At 45.1% G+C, this 18,062-nt stretch overlaps 2 protein-coding genes across 6 annotated transcripts in view; one reads left to right on the top strand and one right to left on the bottom strand.

Moving 5' to 3' along the window:
* Positions 1–14,685, bottom strand: part of HEATR5B (HEAT repeat containing 5B) — a 110,447-nt gene extending 95,762 nt beyond the window's left edge. For both annotated transcript variants that reach the window (XM_040350796.1, XM_040350797.1), the window contains exons 1-3: positions 14,564–14,685; positions 7,841–7,998; positions 3,024–3,235 (exon numbers count right to left, since the gene is read on the bottom strand). In XM_040350796.1, the coding sequence (XP_040206730.1) occupies positions 3,024–3,235; positions 7,841–7,966 (338 nt within the window). In that variant the 5' untranslated portion in view covers positions 7,967–7,998; positions 14,564–14,685. The remainder of the gene's footprint in view (positions 1–3,023; positions 3,236–7,840; positions 7,999–14,563) is intronic.
* A 231-nt stretch (positions 14,686–14,916) lies between these two features.
* The window catches only part of CEBPZOS (CEBPZ opposite strand), a 42,084-nt gene continuing 38,938 nt past the window's right edge, over positions 14,917–18,062 (top strand). Inside the window, exon 1 of one of the 4 annotated variants that reach the window (XM_040350793.1) lies at positions 14,917–14,980. In XM_040350793.1, coding sequence (XP_040206727.1) covers positions 14,978–14,980 — 3 coding nt within the window. In that variant the 5' untranslated portion in view covers positions 14,917–14,977. Of the gene's footprint in view, positions 15,096–18,062 lie in introns of all 4 variants that reach the window. The other 3 variants (XM_040350792.1, XM_040350794.1, XM_040350795.1) reach the window with 3 other exon arrangements.

Raw genomic sequence — 18,062 nt, 5'->3', positions numbered from 1 at the left:
TGTTTGGGAGCCACGTCGCATGACCGCAATTGTCAGTTAAAGCGACGCGGTGCCGAATCGCAAAAACTGGCCAGGTCCTTTACCTGCATAAAGGTCCGGGTCTTAAGTGGTTAAAAAAAAAAATTTTGCTGCGATTTGCATTTTTTTTGGCCAATTTGTTGTTTGGAAGATGAAAAAAAAATAAATCAAAATCCCGCAAAAAAATGCATTACATGCTCTTCTGCAGCCTCTCCATTGAAGTATATTGAACAAGAAAAACGAAAAAGCACCGTTTTGCATTAAAAAAAAGGCCTTGCCCTTTCCAAATACGCAGCAGCTGAAAAAATCACGGATGTGAACGTGTCCCATAGAAAACCATGTTAAATGAACTGTAGCGTGTTTCTGCAAAAAAGCACCAAAAAAGGTGTGACCCAGGCCTGAGATGTTTAATAACTTTTGCAAAAAGTGCAAATCGCTACTGTACCTCCACTTTACAATTATGTGGCACTTTGTGTTGGTCTATCACATAAAATCACAATAAAATACATTTACGTTTTTTGGTTGCAACATGAGAAAATGTGGAAGATTTCAAGGGGGTATAAATACTTTTTCAAGGCACCGTATTCATAAAGTTCTGTGATAATTAGGCATTTTTCCCCATGTTTTAGAATGGAATTTACTTGTTCAATCCATTTACGTCGGGTAGGGGGGATGTTGAGAAAGCTAGTACTTTGTTATTCATTTCCAGGCAAGGTACAGAAACCGGTAAGGGGCCGGGCTTTATAATTCCTCATCCGATGCCCCAAGGAGACATATCAGTGGATCAAATGGGACTTGTACTGAAGAGGTCTGGTCAAGAACAATAATCGCATCCTTCCAATATCCTACAAGTTTAGGATACTTTCATAGTATGTGTAGCAAGTCTCCATCTTCAGTATTACACGTGAGGCATAACAGGGTGCCCCGTCTGCCACAATCGAAAAGTTGTACTGGTATCCAGTAAGACCGGTGAAGAATAAAAGGTTGTGACAGTTTCTGGGCAGCGGAAACAGAGACCACTGGTACAGATGCCAAAATCATAGAGTCCACTTTAAATCTATAACTTGTAACCATAAGCTTTAGGCCTGGCCCAATAAACATCAGGAGAGGAAAATGAGCACACAGGAACTGATCAGAATTCTAGTGTAATGTTTCTTTATAATAAAACTGTGAAATGGGATTGGTTCCCATTAGTTAGAACTCCAGTCCTTTGCTGACTTGTAGTTCTAATTTTTAAAGTACATTATAGGGGTTGTAGAGTTATTTTTTTAATTTTTTTCTAAATAGGTTCCTTTAAAGCGGAGTTCCGGCCACAATTTCACTTTTTAAATATAAATACCCCTGTAATACACAAGCTTAATGTATTCTAGTAAAGTTAGTCTGTAAACTAAGGTCCGTTTTGTTAGGTTGTTACAGCATTTAGACACTTTATAAAATAGAAATTGACTGGGGCCATCTTAAGTGTGGGCATCATGAAGCCAGACTGTATGACTTCCTGGATTTCAGCCTCGCACATGCTCAGTGCTGCACAAGCAATGTAATAGTTTTCAGATCAGGTTTCAGCACCTGTACTGTCCAAGTCACATGATTCTTCGAGACTGGGGAATGCACAGACTCCTGGAAAGTTACACCCACTACATTCCCAGGAGTCTGTGCGGTGAAGCTTAAGCACCTAGGTGTAGGAAGAGGGAAGATTAACTATTCTGCCTAGCAACAACACTTTGAAGGCATCTAAAAAAAAAAATTCTTAAAGCGGATGTTCCACCAAAAAAAAATATTAAAAGCCAGCAGCTACAAATACTGCAGCTGCTGACTTTTAATATTAGGACACTTACCTGTCCTGGAGTCCAGCGGCGTCCGCAGCAGAGGACGAGCGATCGCTCGTCACCCTGCTGCTCCCCCCTCCATCCACGCTGAGGGAACCAGGAAGTGAAGCGCTGCGGCTTCACTGCCCGGTTCCCTACGGCGCATGCGCGAGTCGCGCCTGCCGATTGGCTCCCGCTGTGTGCTGGGAGCCGAGTGTTCCCAGCACACAACGGGGGGGGCGACGGGATGTGACGCAATGCCCGTCAGAATCACGTTGGAAATACTCAATGCTTTCGACGTGAACGTCACCTACGCCCAGCCCCATTCACGTACGGCTTACGCAAACGCCGTAAAATTCGACGGCACTTCCGACGTCCATACCTTGCATGGGCTGCGCCATCTTTTTGGTGGTTTATCTTTACGCCTGAAAAACGCCTTACGTAAACGGCGTAGCTTACTGTGACGGGCATACGTACGTTCATGAATAGGCATATCTTGCTTATTTACATATTCTAGGCGTAAATCCACGTACACGCCCCGAGCGGCCAGCGTGAATATGCAGCTAAGATACGACGGCGTAGGAGACTTACGCCGGTCGTATCTTAGCAACAGTGATGCGTATCTCAGTTTGAGAATACGCTTAAAGATACGACGGCGCTGATTCGGACTTACGACGGCGTATCTACTGATACGCCGTCGTAAGTCTTAATGAATCCGGCTATTAGAGTTAGAGTCTACCTATCAGAGGAAACCGGAAGCCCTGTTCCTGCATTGCCCAGAAGCCGAGAACCCCTGTTCTAGATAAACGATTCACACTACATTATTTAAGAGTGGATGGTTTTTATGTTTTATGCCTAGTGACATTTAGTTAAAAAAACTTTTGATGAACAAATTGGGGGGAAAAAAAAAAATGCTCTAGGCTCTGTAACATAAATTCTAACTCAACCCCTCCTCGCTCTACTTCTACTTCCTAACAGGATGGGGAGGGGGGGGGGGGCTACAGCTTCCTCCTAACGGATATTCTTTAATTAAAAGGGGGATCAGCATCAGGCAGCACACACAATACTACGAGTTCTGCCCATCGGTTTGTGTCGGGAGGATTGCACTTGAGCTTCCTTGCCCTGGGATCCATGACTGCAACACATATGCATTTTTCTATCACGTGTTGTCTTTGTGTTGAATACATTTTAAAGACTTACAGTTTGGTAGGTAGATATGCAGCAGTGTCATCTTTGCTCTTGATCATTTCATTGCACTTGTCCAATGTCTGGAATACAGAGTAGGTGTCTCCAATAATGTATAACGTAGCTAGATTCTTGGCAAGTAGCTTGCGAGTTGGTGGACCAGGAGAGCTGCTTATTAGTCCTGTAAGCTGTTCCACGAGTTTCTTCTGGTTTTCTTTAACATCTGTCTGTTATAGGAATTTGAAATTAAATATCTCACACAATGAACATTTACATAGCATTTCTATTAACTCTGATGTTTTTAGGTTCTCTAATGCATAAAACCAAAGTTACATGATTAAAAGAGAAGTTAGGGAATTGAAAAAAACTTTCATACTCATCTAGGTGGATGCAGCATTGGTCTGATGTTGCATATATCCCCTGCCACCTCTAGACCAAGAACTGAGCGATCAAAGAGTGCTGATCTCTCAGTTCCTGGTCTTCCAAGCAGAGAGCCTGTCAGTCACCGCTCTCTGCTCTGCCCCTCCAGCACTCCTTGGAGTACCCGGCTGTGCAGGGGGTGGAAGCAGCTGGCTCAGTCTCCCAGAGGCCCACTGAGAAGCTGAGCCTGCTCCCAGTCCAGGCGTGTGGGAGTATCCCAACATTAAAGTTGGGATTTAGAGCCTGGACCAGCTGAGTGACGTCGGCTGAAACAGTCATAGCAGAACTTCGTACACTGCTATGACCCAATGGGGAAGTACGACCAAAGACTTTTGATCCTACCTCTCCTTTAAACTAAGCCAAAATAAAAAGTATATGTATATCATTTTGCAGAGTTTGACTTTGTCCATGGACAGGCTCCTTTCCAATAACAGGTCACCCATGTAATAACATGTTATAAACTGTAAGTATCCATAAAACCATGGCTCAACAAATCCCGGTCGCCAGGTCGCCATGGTGACTAGAAATAGCCTCCTGGCGACTTGGCTTGGAAGGTGAGCTTTTGTGAAGTCCCCAGCTCTTCCTTGTGTGAGCTGGCGCCATCTGGTGGTGGCCGTTGGTATTACAAGTTAAGCATTACAAGTTAAAGCGGGGGTTCACCCTGTTTATTAGACCATTACATTCGGCATCGTAGCGCGAGCTACGGTATGCCGGTCTTACATTTTTTATCCCCGTACTCACTGTGCTATGGCTCATTGAAGATTCCGGGGAATGGGCGTTCCTATGGTGAGAGAAGGTGATTGACGGCCGGCCCTGGCACGTCACGCTTCTCCGGAAATAGCCAAAATAGGCTTGGCTATTCACGGCGCCTGCGCATAGCCTGTGCGCAGGCGCCGTGAAGAACCGAGACCTACTCCGGCAGTCTTCGGGGAGCGTGACGTGCCAGAGCCGGCCGTCAATCATCCTCCCTCTCCATAGGCACGCCCATTCCCCGCGGGAGTCGGATTCTTCAATGAGCGATAGCACAGTGAGTACGGGGATTAAAAATTTAAGACCGGCATACCGTAGCTCGCGCTACGATGCCGAATGTAATGGTCTAATGATGTGAAGGAGGGTGAACCACCGCTTTAAACAGCAATTCTAATGTCATTTTTCACTATTTTCACTGCCATCTTCTTCGCTCTAATTAGAACCCCCAAACATTATATATATTTTTTATCCTAACACCCTAGAGAATCAAATGGCGATCGTTGCAATACTTTCTGTCCCACCTTATTTGCGCAGTGGTCTTACAAGCGCACTTTTTTTGGGAAAAAATTACACTTTTTTTAATTAAAAAAATAAGACAACAGTAAAGTTATCCCCATTTTTTTTAATATCATGAAAGATAATGTTACGCCAAGTAAATTCATACCCAACATGTCACGCTTCAAAATTGCGTCCGCTCGTGGAATGCCGACAAACTTTTACCCTTTAAAATCTTCATAGGCGACGTTTAAAAAAAATCTACAGGTTGCATGTTTTCAGTTGCAAAGGAGGTCTAGGGCTAGAATTATTGTTCTCGCTCTACCAATCACGGCGATACCTCACATGTGTGGTTTGAACACCGTTTACATATGCAGGCGCTACTCACGTATGTGTTCGCTTCTGCGCGCAAGCTCGTCGGGACGGGGTGCGTTTTCTGGCTCCTAACTTCTTTAGCTGGCTCCTAGATTCCAAGCAAATTTGTCAAACCCTGCATAAAACTACAATCAAACACAAAACAAGCCAAACCTCTCCAGACACAACTGTGATGCCCCAGCATCCCAAGTCAGCATGGGTTAAAAACTAAACATCAGAGGGCCTGTAACCATATCATACGGATGATATTCAACACCACTATGTAAAAAAAAGAAAAGAAGAACAGGCTTAATGAGGATATGTGCACAACAGGAGACAATTTACTGGAGCACGCTTACAGTCCTATTATGCCTGGGGAAAGTAGCATCACAAAGACACCTGAAGAAGAGGCATTTCATCTGGCAACCGATATGCAGATCTTTATCACAATTCAAGACGGACTGCCTCTAATAAGGCAAAACTCCCCTAGCTCGCTTTCCACAGTTATAATTAACACAAAGGACTGCTTGTACCAAGAGCTTCAAAACTTACACACATGCCATATAATATGGAGCCACACAGGTTCAGACATCTTTAAATGTTGATAAATGAGCGGACTAATAAAGGAACAGCCTTCTCTAGAACCTCTCCATCCTCTGGAACCCCAATCTGTCCAGTTATTTCTTACTCCATCAGCCTTTTGGCAATCCCGGAAAACACATATCTTTAGGGAAGCCTACGTTGCCTCCACCGAAAAAGTGTTCAACTTGCTCCATCAGTTCATTGATCAAAATGATTACCTTTTGTACCACTTTACAAGTAGGAAGGTGCAATCAGCGCAAAAATAAATGTGAATAAATAAATAAATAAGAAACCCCCCCAGATGCAAGCTGAACACTGTTAGAATCACACAAAATTCTGATACAAAAATTGTAACAAAAAGAAGTGCAGCGCAAATAATAATCTAAAACGGAACATGTGCAAAATGAAATTAATCATAAATTCATATAGCATATAATAAGTGGAACAAACCAGTATATAAGGATCATATGTAGCAATGATCAGAAAATCTAGTGAAAAACGATAAAGAATTAAGCAAGTAGCAAGTGAAAGAATGAGTTCATTCTTTCACTTGCTACTTGCTTAATTCTTTATCGATATGAATTTATGATTAATTTTTGCACATGTTCCCTTTTGTATCACTTGCCCCTTATTTTTAGATTGTGAACTCCATGAGCAAGGTTCTCCTAATCCTTGCATCAACTTGTATTGCAACTGTTCTGTATATTTTGGCAAAGTGCTGTGGAAACGGTTGGTGCTATATAAATCCTGTATAATAAGGTGTCCTGATGGTGTGTGTGTGTGTGTGTGTAATTATATATATATATATATATATATATATATATATATATATATATATATATATATACACATATACATATACACACACACACACACCCCTTATTTATCGGCGTATACTGCACACTTTTCCCCCATAAAATCAGGGAAAAATCGTGGGTCCGCGTAATACCCTGATGGCATACCTCGGAGGGGAAGGAGGGGGGACGAGCGCCCGCCGGAAATCACCAAGCCATCATCTCCTCTCGGCTCTCACTCGGCTGTCACGTCACACACGCACAGTCCCGCCTCCGCAGGAGATGGTCCAATGCCGATGGCGGAGGCGTGACTGTGCATGTGTGACGTGACAGCCGAGTGAGATGACGGCTCGGTGATTTTTCCGGCGGGCGCTCGTCCCCCCTCCTTCCCCTCCGAGGTATGTGTGACAGGCGATGACGGCGTGATTCCGCCGGGCGCTCGTCCTCCTCCTTCCTCTCTGAGGTATGCGAGACAGGCGATGACGGCTCGTCCCCCTCCGAGGTATGTGTGTGAGACAGGCGATGACGGCATGATTTCAGCGGGCGCTCGTCCCCCTCCTTCCCCGAGACCCTTAGATTGCTTCAAAGCTTATTAATTAAAAAAATTGTTTTTTCCAGAAAATTCCCTCTTAAAATTGGGGTGCGCGTTAAACGCTGGCGCGCGTTATACGCCGATAAATACGGTATAGTAAAGGGTGGTGATATGGATAGGCGACAGTGTCAAAGAAGTGGCACCAACATCCCTGTAAATATGTATAGACAAGGGGAAGTTTTTTGGTGGGTGCCAGCAAAGAAATCTTGGATCTTGGCTGCTCCGTGCAAATCTACTGCACAGGGCAGGCAAGTATAACATGTTAGTTATTTCTATAAAAAAAAAAAAAGAGAGACTTTGCAATCACTTTAAGAAGTGCAAATAAAATATGATCAACACAAATTGCATGCGACTTCTTGAACAGAAAAGTAGTGCAGGAACCTTTTTCTAAGTTTGAGCGACTCAAGTAGCACCGATTAGAACAGTTTCATTGCACTGAATGGGGTCCGACTTCTGATGCGACAAGTGCTCCAAAGTTAAAGCGATTGTCCCATCAGTGTGAACCGGCCCTTACAGGCACCATTCAAAAAGGAAGTAATTAAAACAAGAGGCATTCTCAAATTTAACAATTTTAAGTTAGAAGAAATAGATTTTTGACTTACCTGTAAAATGTATTTCTTGGGAGAACACTATAGTATACGACAGCATATTCTTAGACAACTGTGATATATACGTTTTTTTCCCCAATGGCCTAAAGGTAGCAACATATAAGCCAGTCATCTAAGAATATGCCTAAGTTATGTACTGTATAATCAAAAAAAATATATAATTCTGGAGAATTTTCATTTGACATCCCCAATAACAGATGTAAGCAGCATGACAAACAAGGGGAAAACGATATTTACCTTGTTTGCAGATACGAGTACTTTGTCCAGAAAGCGGAGCCACTCAAATATAAAGACTGGCTTCTTGGCCTCTGTGACCTGAGCCAGCGCATCCTCCTTCAGGAGCAAACTGTGAGCCAGTTCCATGTTTGTTTCAGATCATTCACTAAATAAATTTTCTGTAAAATAAAAATAATAAAAAAAAAATAATAATTAGTTTGAAATTTAGCAGTAATCCTACATAGCCTTGTGCATGTAAATGCCAAAACATCTTTAGACAGGGCAGACATACAGTGCCTTGCGAAAGTATTCGGCCCCCTTGAACTTTGCAACCTTTTGCCACATTTCAGGCTTCAAACAAAGATATAAAACTGTAATTTTTTTTGAAGAATCAACAACAAGTGGGACACAATCATGAAGTGGAATGAAATTTATTGGATATTTCAAACTTTTTTAACAAATAAAAAACTGAAAAATTGGGCGTGCAAAATTATTCGGCCCCTTTACTTTCAGTGCAGCAAACTCTCTCCAGAAGTTCAGTGAGGATCTCTGAATGATCCAATGTGGACCTAAATGACTAATGATGATAAATAGAATCCACCTGTGTGTAATCAAGTCTCCGTATAAATGCACCTGCACTGTGATAGTCTCAGAGGTCCGTTTAAAGCGCAGAGAGCATCATGAAGAACAAGGAACACACCAGGCAGGTCCAAGATACTGTTGTGGAGAAGTTTAAAGCCGAATTTGGATACAAAAAGATTTCCCAAGCTTTAAACATCCCAAGGAGCACTGTGCAAGCGATAATATTGAAATGGAAGGAGTATCAGACCACTGCAAATCTACGAAGACCTGGCCGTCCCTCTAAACTTTCAGCTCATACAAGGAGAAGACTGATCAGAGATGCAGCCAAGAGGCCCATGATCACTCTGGATGAACTGCAGAGATCTACAGCTGAGGTGGGAGACTCTGTCCATAGGACAACAATCAGTCCCTGTATACTGCACAAATCTGGCCTTTATGGAAGAGTGGTAAGAAGAAAGCCATTTCTTAAAGATATCCATAAAAAGTGTCGTTTAAAGTTTGCCACAAGCCACCTGGGAGACACACCAAACATGTGGAAGAAGGTGCTCTGGTCAGATGAAACCAAAATCAAACTTTTTGGCAACAATGCAAAACGTTATGTTTGGCGTAAAAGCAACACAGCTCATCACCCTGAACACACCATCCCCACTGTCAAACATGGTGGTGGCAGCATCATGGTTTGGGCCTGCTTTTCTTCAGCAGGGACAGGGAAGATGGTTAAAATTGATGGGAAGATGGATGGAGCCAAATACAGGACCATTCTGGAAGAAAACCTGATGGAGTCTGCAAAAGACCTGAGACTGGGACGGAAATTTGTCTTCCAACAAAGACAATGATCCAAAACATAAAGCAAAATCTACAATGGAATGGTTCACTAATAAACATATCCAGGTGTTAGAATGGCCAAGTCAAAGTCCAGACCTGAATCCAATCGAGAATCTGTGGAAAGAACTGAAAACTGCTGTTCACAAACGCTCTCCATCCAACCTCACTGAGCTCGAGCTGTTTTGCAAGGAGGAATGGGCAAAAATTTCAGTCTCTTGATGTGCAAAACTGATAGAGACATACCCCAAGCGACTTACAGCTGTAATCGCAGCAAAAGGTGGCGCTACAAAGTATTAACTTAAGGGGGCTGAATAATTTTGCACGCCCAATTTTTCAGTTTTTTATTTGTTAAAAAAGTTTGAAATATCCAATAAATTTCGTTCTACTTCATGATTGTGTCCCACTTGTTGATTCTTCAAAAAAAATTACAGTTTTATATCTTTATGTTTGAAGCCTGAAATGTGACAAAAGGTCGCAAAGTTCAAGGGGGCCGAATACTTTCACAAGGCACTGTACAGATGAAATTTCCTCCATGGGTAATGTTCAATACTGGTGCTAATACAGATTTGCTGAAGTCACTGGTGTCTCTCAGAGTCATCTAATCCTGTGTTAAGCCCTGAAAAAGGGGGAGATGTGTTGTTTCCGAAACAAGTTGGTTGCTTTTATGCGACTTTGAAATCAACATTTAAAGTAGTTTTAAACAATTACAGACCACTTTAACCTACAGGTAAGCCTAGATTAAGGCTTACCTGTAGGTGCAACAAATATCTCCTAAATCTACAGGGTTTAGGAGATATTTGCAAAAGAAAGACACCGATGTCTACGGCGCATGTGCCGTAGACAACGGCACGCAGGCACACTGAGAGTGCCGTTACTAACGGCGATCATGCCGTTAGTGGTGGCACCCGCACGCATGCGCGGGAGTGACATTGCGGCTCCAGCCAGTCACAGCGCGGGAGCCGCGATATGCGGAACTGAATCTTGCAGAGATGGCGCCGACAGAGGAGGTGACCGAGCACCGCTGCGGGGGGCCTCGATCTCAGGTAAGTAATTCATAATGAGCTAGTATGTTATGCATACCAGCTCATTATGCCTTTGCCTTGCTCCTTACAATTATCCTGGAATCCTAGCCTATACTCTGGTGCTCTTTTCTGTATTTCTATGGTTTGAGCTATTGTTGGGTGTCCATCAAATGAAGCCTTGTTGTGTAAGAGCCATCTCACCAAAGCTATTGGAGCTTTTTTGAAGTTTTCCTTCATCTGACTGCACTTGCAAGTCTAAAAGTTCCCCGCACCTCTTTAGGAATGTTGTTTTGGAGTATATAAATTAAATGTACCACGATATTTTACTCTATGAGAACAGCACTATACCTCTCCACTATTGTATTACCTGCCTACTACAGTATGGACAGACTCACCCACTCAAAACAAGGCAATGTATGGTTTAAAAAAAAATCTGGAGTGCCAGTTCTACAAAGCTCCTCCCTTAAAGGATTAGTTAAAGGGGTGGTTCCCCCTAAAACAAATTTCTAACAATACATTCGTAAGACCCGTTACACTGCGGGTAGGCTGGCTTTTGTTTTGTTTTTTTAGTACATACCTCGATCTCTGCGTTTCGTCCCTTGGCGGTGGGCGTTCCTAGTTGATTGACGTTCCTCCGACGGGCGCATACTGCGCGTCACAACTTTCCGACAGAAGCCGAACGTCATTGCGCAGGCGCCGTATAGAGTCGGCTCTATACGGCGCCTGCGCAGCGACGTTCGGCTTCTTTCGGAAAGTCGTGACGTCACGTATGTGCCCGTCGGAGGAACGTCAATCAACTAGGAACGCCCACCGCCAAGGGACGAAACGCCGAGATCGAGGTATGTACTAAAAAAACAAAACAAAAGCCAGCCTACCCGCAGTGTAACGGGTCTTACGAATGTATTGTTAGAAATTTGTTTTAGGGAGAACCACCGCTTTAACGTAAAAATAAACACTTTTTTTTGCAGCCCAAAAAAAATGTGCATTTATTAATTTCTTTCTTAGGAGCCTGCAGAGCATTGCACCTATGACCAGCAGATCACAGGTGCAATGTCAGGCTCCTGCAGACTCTCGGTACAGCTGTCTGTACAAAACACAAATCGAAAAATTCCATATACACAATCCAATACCCACAGTTGATCCAGAGGAAGGCAAAAAACTACCAAGAAAGAATGATCCAATTTTATCCAGCGGGGAACGTCATACCGTGTTTCCCCGAAAATAAGCCTGGGTCTTATATTAATTATGCCAACAAAAGACACAGTAGGGCTTATTTTCGGGGTAGGTCTTACCATGTGATGTCGCCTCTCCCCCTCTCCCTCCCTGCCTGTCAGGAATCCCCCAGTGTGAACCGAGTTAAAATGCTTGTACAATCCTATAATCCACTCTATTACAGTATTATATAATGTACAATGTGTGCGTTTCTGTAATACAATTGTGCCAAATACATTTGTTATAGCGCCGCTCTGCACTTCTGTTACCCGCCGGAGCTTTCTTCCCCGCAATTATATTACAGAAACACACACATTGTACATTATAAACTACTGTAATATAGTGGATTATAGAATTTTACAAGCATTTTTAACTAGGGCTTATTTTCAGGGTAGGGCTTATATTGCAGCCCTCCTGGAAAATAACGCTAGGTCTTATTTTCAGGGTAGGTCTTATTTTTGGGGAAACAGGGTATGTAGTCTTAACACAGGGTTATGCAGTTCTAACACACTGCTTGTCCTAAAATGACAACACTACTCGGCACAGTTGTCACCCTAGAACAGGAAGTGAGTCAATGGAAAGATCACGGGGTGAAAGTAAAGTGAAAAAACGCATGAAAAAGGAAAATTAGTGCATCCACCACATCTAAGGACTGAGAAGCTGCATTACATTGGAGGGAATTTATAAAAACTGAAGCAGCAAGAATCTGGAGCACTTGCGCATAGCCACCAATCAGGTGTATAGCTTGTTCAGTTAGGCCTCGTTCACACGGGTGCTGGCACTCGTACGATGTGAATGAAGCATTGGTTATTGAGCCTGTACCCGCGTGCAGGGAGCCTACAAAGGCAAAAGTACATGCGGCAGCTGCAGGGACATTATGTGTTCGGGTCCATGCCTCTGCACACATGTTAAACTGTTTTTGCTTCCATAGGCTGCCTGCACACAGCTTGGGATGGATACAATCCATGCAGTATGGGTGCCAGTACCTGCGTCAATGAGGCTTTAAAGCGGAACTAAACCCTTCTCTCCTTTACAGCCAAGGAAGCTGCCATCTTACCCTCTGTTTGATCTGCAGGTGCCATGGTGCTGTATATGTGATCACTTACAACACCAGCTATTTGATGGCTTGACAGTTCCGGAGAGAGCACAAGCACCTGTGTGTCCGTTATCATTCACAGCTTGCCTTGAATAGAACTGTTTTGGGAAACAATGTTAATGGGTTAAGTTTCACTTTAACAGTTTCCTAAAATAGTTACATTAAGGGCAAGTTCACACCAGACGCAGTTCCGTTCAGTTCTGTGCGCTTTTTTTCTGCACAAAATGCATGCACAGCGTATTCCATGTATTCCAAAGGCTCTAGTTCATACCATGCAATCAGTTTCTGCACCGGAAACTGACTGCATGGTGTGAACTAGAGCCAACTAGAGCCTTTGGAATACATGGAAAACGCTGTGCATGCATTTTTAGTGCAGACAAAATGCACACAAAACTGTACGGAACTGTGTCTGGTGTGAACTGGCCCTCAATGCATGATAAGGAGGTTAACTGTCACAAGTGAATGTGCTCTCTACAGAACTGTCAAACCATCAAATGGCTGGTGTCATAACTGATCACATATACAGCACCATGGCAACCTCAGATCAAACAGAGAATAAGGATGAGCTCCGGCGTGTTCGCATAGAACACGTGCAGAGCCCGCCAGGAAGTTGGCACCCGCGCTGCGCTAATCACAGCCAGGCAGACATTGTCCGATGCTCGGCTGCAGAGATCGGGAAATGTCTGCCTGGCTGTGATTAGCGCAGCGCGGGTGCCGACTTCCTGGCGGGCTCTGCACGTGTTCTATGCGAACACGCCGGAGCTCATCCTTAACTTAGAATAAAATGGCATCTTCCTTGGCTGAAAAGTATAGGAGAGTTTAGTTCCACTTTAAAGTGGATTTAAGCCTAGGTTCACACTGAGCTGCGGGAATGAAGTTCAGCTGAACTCGATTTCACTCCCACATGTCAGTCCTGAATTTGGCCGCTATTTCACAGACGTCTGTGCTGATTTCTGCATAGATGTCAATGGAAATCGTAAAAAGTAGTACAGAAACTACTTTTTGAAATCGGCGCTGCACTGATTAGGACGGTGCCATTGCTGCCGATTTGACATGTCAAATCGCACCAATATGAACCAGGGCTCAGGGTTATTTTTCTGAAATACCAATAAAAATATTTAAATAATAAAAAAAAACCTACAAACAGGCATGCTCTTTAGTGCAGAAGAGAAATGGAACGTCTCTTCTGCAATAAAATACACTTACCTGCCCTTTCACAATCCCCTGCAAAACCTACATGGAGCTGCACACGAGTAGCTCCGTCTACATTTTCGGCACAGTGCCAGCGTGCCAGGATAAGAGACGCCAGGGAGAAAACGCCAGCACCGAACCTCGCAGACTTCAAGCGGCTGATCAGGTTAGTATTCCTGACTTCAGTTCCACTTTGAAAATGAAAGAAGCAGATCAGCTGCGCCACTTTTCACCAATTCCTCTCATTCAGGGCTCATTTATACAACGATCCCTACGTCTGCTGTGCGTTTCCAGTGCGTTTGCATAGCATTTTAGGAAATAATTGTTTTCATTCATTTCAATGCATTTTCTTTACTAAGTTTACGCATTTTATATACATGCGTGCGTTCTGGTGCAGAAAAATCCAATACGCTGTACTTTTTATAAAAGCACTGCAGTGGTGTAAACTGGGCTCATTGGATTTCATTATTTTTTCTTGCATTTGTACTGTTTTTGCTGCTTTTACATAAAAAAACTGCACCTGACTGCATCTGGTGTAAATGAGCCCTCAATTCATCTTCCTGGGATTGATTCGGTTTCAACAGGTCTTGTTATGTTGCAATGCAAAATGGTGTATATTCCTTTCCATTCCTAATACATGCTAGGAAAGCATTTAGTGTGTACAGTAATCAGATTAATGGGGTATCTGCAGTCTCTGGATATTAGGGTACCATTATGTGCCCCCCCCCCCCCCCCCAGAACAATGAGAGCCCACTCCCTGTCAGTAATGTGGGGATCATCCACCTCCCCTAAAAGAATCGTCCAGGAGATCATTACCTGATGTGATCGCTTTATCCACCTCCCGGAGCACTTCCTCACCTCTGTCACATATAACCCACCTCCAGGAAGCCCCACCGTGGCCGAAACTCTTCAGTCATTGCTGAGCGACATCACCAAAGCAACTGCGGATGACATCAGATCCTCGGAGCCTCGGAAGGGGCCATGTTTTGTGTGGGCAAATTTGTATTTTTGTTTTATATCGCAGAATACATTTCACTACAACATATTGGTCTGCTTCTATGTATTACTTAGCGAAGATATTGTGGGATTGTATTGTATGTGCAAACTTTTGCATAATAAAACAATTCGCCTACCTGTAGGTTATGAATGCCCTTTACAATGATGGCGAATATGACTTCCCATGGTATATGACCGCTTCCCGGAGTTGGGCGGTGCTTGCTGCTCTCTACCATGGTGAGTGCTCACAATGTTATATCTGTGGAAGAAATCACAGGGATCCTAGTATAGGTCAGTAATGGATTGCTCTAAATCATATCCATTGCAGTTAGCATACTGTACGCCCCTTTAGGTATAAACATTGATTATCTTTTATTGTAATTTATACCAGGAACCAAGGAGAGTAGACAACATGGAAATAAAGTATTACACCTATTATTATATAGTGGGGTGGAGCATTGATGCCAATTTTAATCATAACATTGATTGTATGTTATCATATATGTTTGGTAGTATTTTTAATTTTGGTTATGTTTTTGTATTGATTTGAGCAGCATAACACTTTTTTGAGATTGCTTATTTTTGGCGTTGGAACACTTTGTGTGTTTGCCGCAGCTCAGAGTTTTATTTTTTTCTGTGTGTGATTTCATTTTGTTGATTTAGAGCAGGCATCACTAAACTGCGGCCCAGACCCAGACCAAGTCACTGTCCCATCTGGACTCAGGGGGCAGGACAGACTACAGGGGTGGATGATGTAAAAGGGCATGCTGTTTGTGGGGGGGGGGGAGTCAGAAAGGACTACTGGGGGGTCCAGCTATTTCTACTGTGGGGGGGGGGGGGGTCATGTAAAGGGACAGAGAGCTATACTGTGGGGGGGGGGGGATAATGTAGAGGGGCAGAGGACACTGCTGTGGGGGGAATAATGCAGAGAGGCAGAGGACACTGCTGTGGGGGGAATAATGTAGAGAGGCAGAGGACACTGCTGTGGGGGGAATAATGTAGAGAGGCAGAGGACACTGCTGTGGGGAGGGGGGAATAATGTAGAGGGGCAGAGGACACTGCTGTGGGGGGAATAATGCAGAGAGGCAGAGGACACTGCTGTGGGGGGGGGGGGATAATGTAGAGGGACAGAGGACACTGCTGGGGGTGGGTAAATAATGTAGAGGGGCAGAGGACACTGCTGTGGGGGGGGGGGGGGAATAATGTAGAGAGGCAGAGGACACTGCTGTGGGGGGGGGGGGGATAATGTAGAGGGACAGAGGACACTGCTGTGGGGGGGGGGGGGGGGAATGTAGAGAGGCAGAGGACACTGCTGTGTGTGGGGGGGGGGGGGTAATGTAGAGAGGCAGAGGACACTGCTGTGTGGGGGGGGATAATGTAGAGAGGCAGAGGACACTGCTGTGGGGGGGGGGGATAATGTAGAGAGGCAGAGGACACTGTTGTGGGGGGGGGGATAATGTAGAGAGGCAGAGAACACTGCTGTGGGGGGGGGGGGGGTAATGTAGAGAGGCAGAGGACACTGCTGTGTGGGGGGGGATAATGTAGAGAGGCAGAGAACACTGCTGTGGGGGGGGGGGGGGGTAATGTAGAGAGGCAGAGGACACTGCTGTGTGGGGGGGGGATAATGTAGAGAGGCAGAGAACACTGCTGTGGGGGGGGGGGGGGGTAATGTAGAGAGGCAGAGGACACTGCTGTTGGGAGGGGGGAATAATGTAGAGAGGCAGAGGACACTGCTGTGGGGGGAGGGGCGGATAATGTAGAGAGGCAGAGAACACTGCTGTGTGTGTGGGGGGGGGGGTAATGTAGAGAGGCAGAGGACACTGCTGTGTGGGGGGGGGGGATAATGTAGAGAGGCAGAGGACACTGCTGTGGGGGGGGGGGGATAATGTAGAGAGGCAGAGGACACTGTTGTGGGGGGGGGGATAATGTAGAGAGGCAGAGAACACTGCTGTGGGGGGGGGGGGGTAATGTAGAGAGGCAGAGGACACTGCTGTGTGGGGGGGGATAATGTAGAGAGGCAGAGGACACTGCTGTGTGGGGGGGGGGGGGGGGGGAATAGCACCTGCAAAGCACCTTTTATTCCAATATGAAAGCCAGAGGGCTTTCACACTGGAGCGGTGCGCTAGCAGGACGATAAAAAAAAGTCCTGCTAGCCGCATCTTTGCAGTGCTGTAGGAGCGGTGTATACACTGCTCCTAAAGCAGCCCTGCCCATTGAAATCAATGGGCAGCACCTCCGACAAAAATCCAAGGGAAATACATGTTTTTTGTAAATCTGAAGACCAAATTCTGCAAAAAATCTAATAGCCTTTCCTTTGAGGCCGGGTACACACGGGCAAACATGTACGATGAAACCGGTCCGCCGGACCGTTTTCACCGTACATGTCTGCCTGGGGATTTCTGTACGATGGCTGTACTAACCATCGTACAGAAATCAGCGCGTAAACAATACGCGGGGCGTGTCCGCGCCGTCGCGGCGACGTGGGCGGGCCTGCCAGTTAAATGCTTCCACGCATGCGTCGAAGTCATGCGACGCATGCGAGGGATGGCGGGCGCTCGGACATGTACGGTAGGTCTGTACAGACGACCGAACATGTCCGAGCGGGCAGGATTCCAGCGGACTGTTTTAAAACAAGTCCAGAAATATTTGTCCGTTGGGAAAAGGCCCGGCGGGCAAATGTTTGCTGGAATCCTGTCCGCTCGGGCCTACACACGACCGAACATGTCTGTTGAGACTGGTCCGCGGACCAGTTTCAGCAGACATGTTCGGTCGTCTGTACGGCCCATTAAGGTTAGCTTTTGTTTTTCAGATAGGCAACTGAGGAGGAAAAAAGAGAGGGCTATCTATTTGGTCTGATGTATAGACCTCTCTTAAAAATGCACTATTTAAAGCAGTACTGAGCTGCCAAGAATCCCCATGGGGGGCCTATTTTTTTGCAAGGCATGCTTACATACTATGGCAAATTTACCTGTAAGGCCTTGTACACACGACCGAACATGTCTGCTGAAACTGGTCCGCGGACCAGTTTCAGCAGACGTGTTCGGTCGTGGGTACGTCCGACCGGACAGGTTTCCAGCGGACATTTGTCCAGCCGACCGTTTTGCAGCGGACAAATGTTTCTTAGCCTGCTAAGAAACATGTCCGCTGGAAGCCTGTCCGTCGGACATGTTCGGTCGTCTGTACAGACTCACCGTACATGTCCGATCGGCCGCCATCCCTCGCATGCGTTGAAGTGATTCGACGCATGCGTGGAAGCTTTGAACTTCCAGGGCCGCCCACGTCGCGCGTCATTGGCGCGGCGACGGCCCCGCGTATTGTT

Source organism: Rana temporaria, chromosome 4, assembly GCF_905171775.1.
Source record: "Rana temporaria chromosome 4, aRanTem1.1, whole genome shotgun sequence".
Classification (NCBI taxonomy): domain Eukaryota; kingdom Metazoa; phylum Chordata; class Amphibia; order Anura; family Ranidae; genus Rana; species Rana temporaria.
The sequence above is the reverse complement of the archived record's forward strand: the minus strand, read 5'-3'. Positions and strand labels throughout refer to the sequence as shown.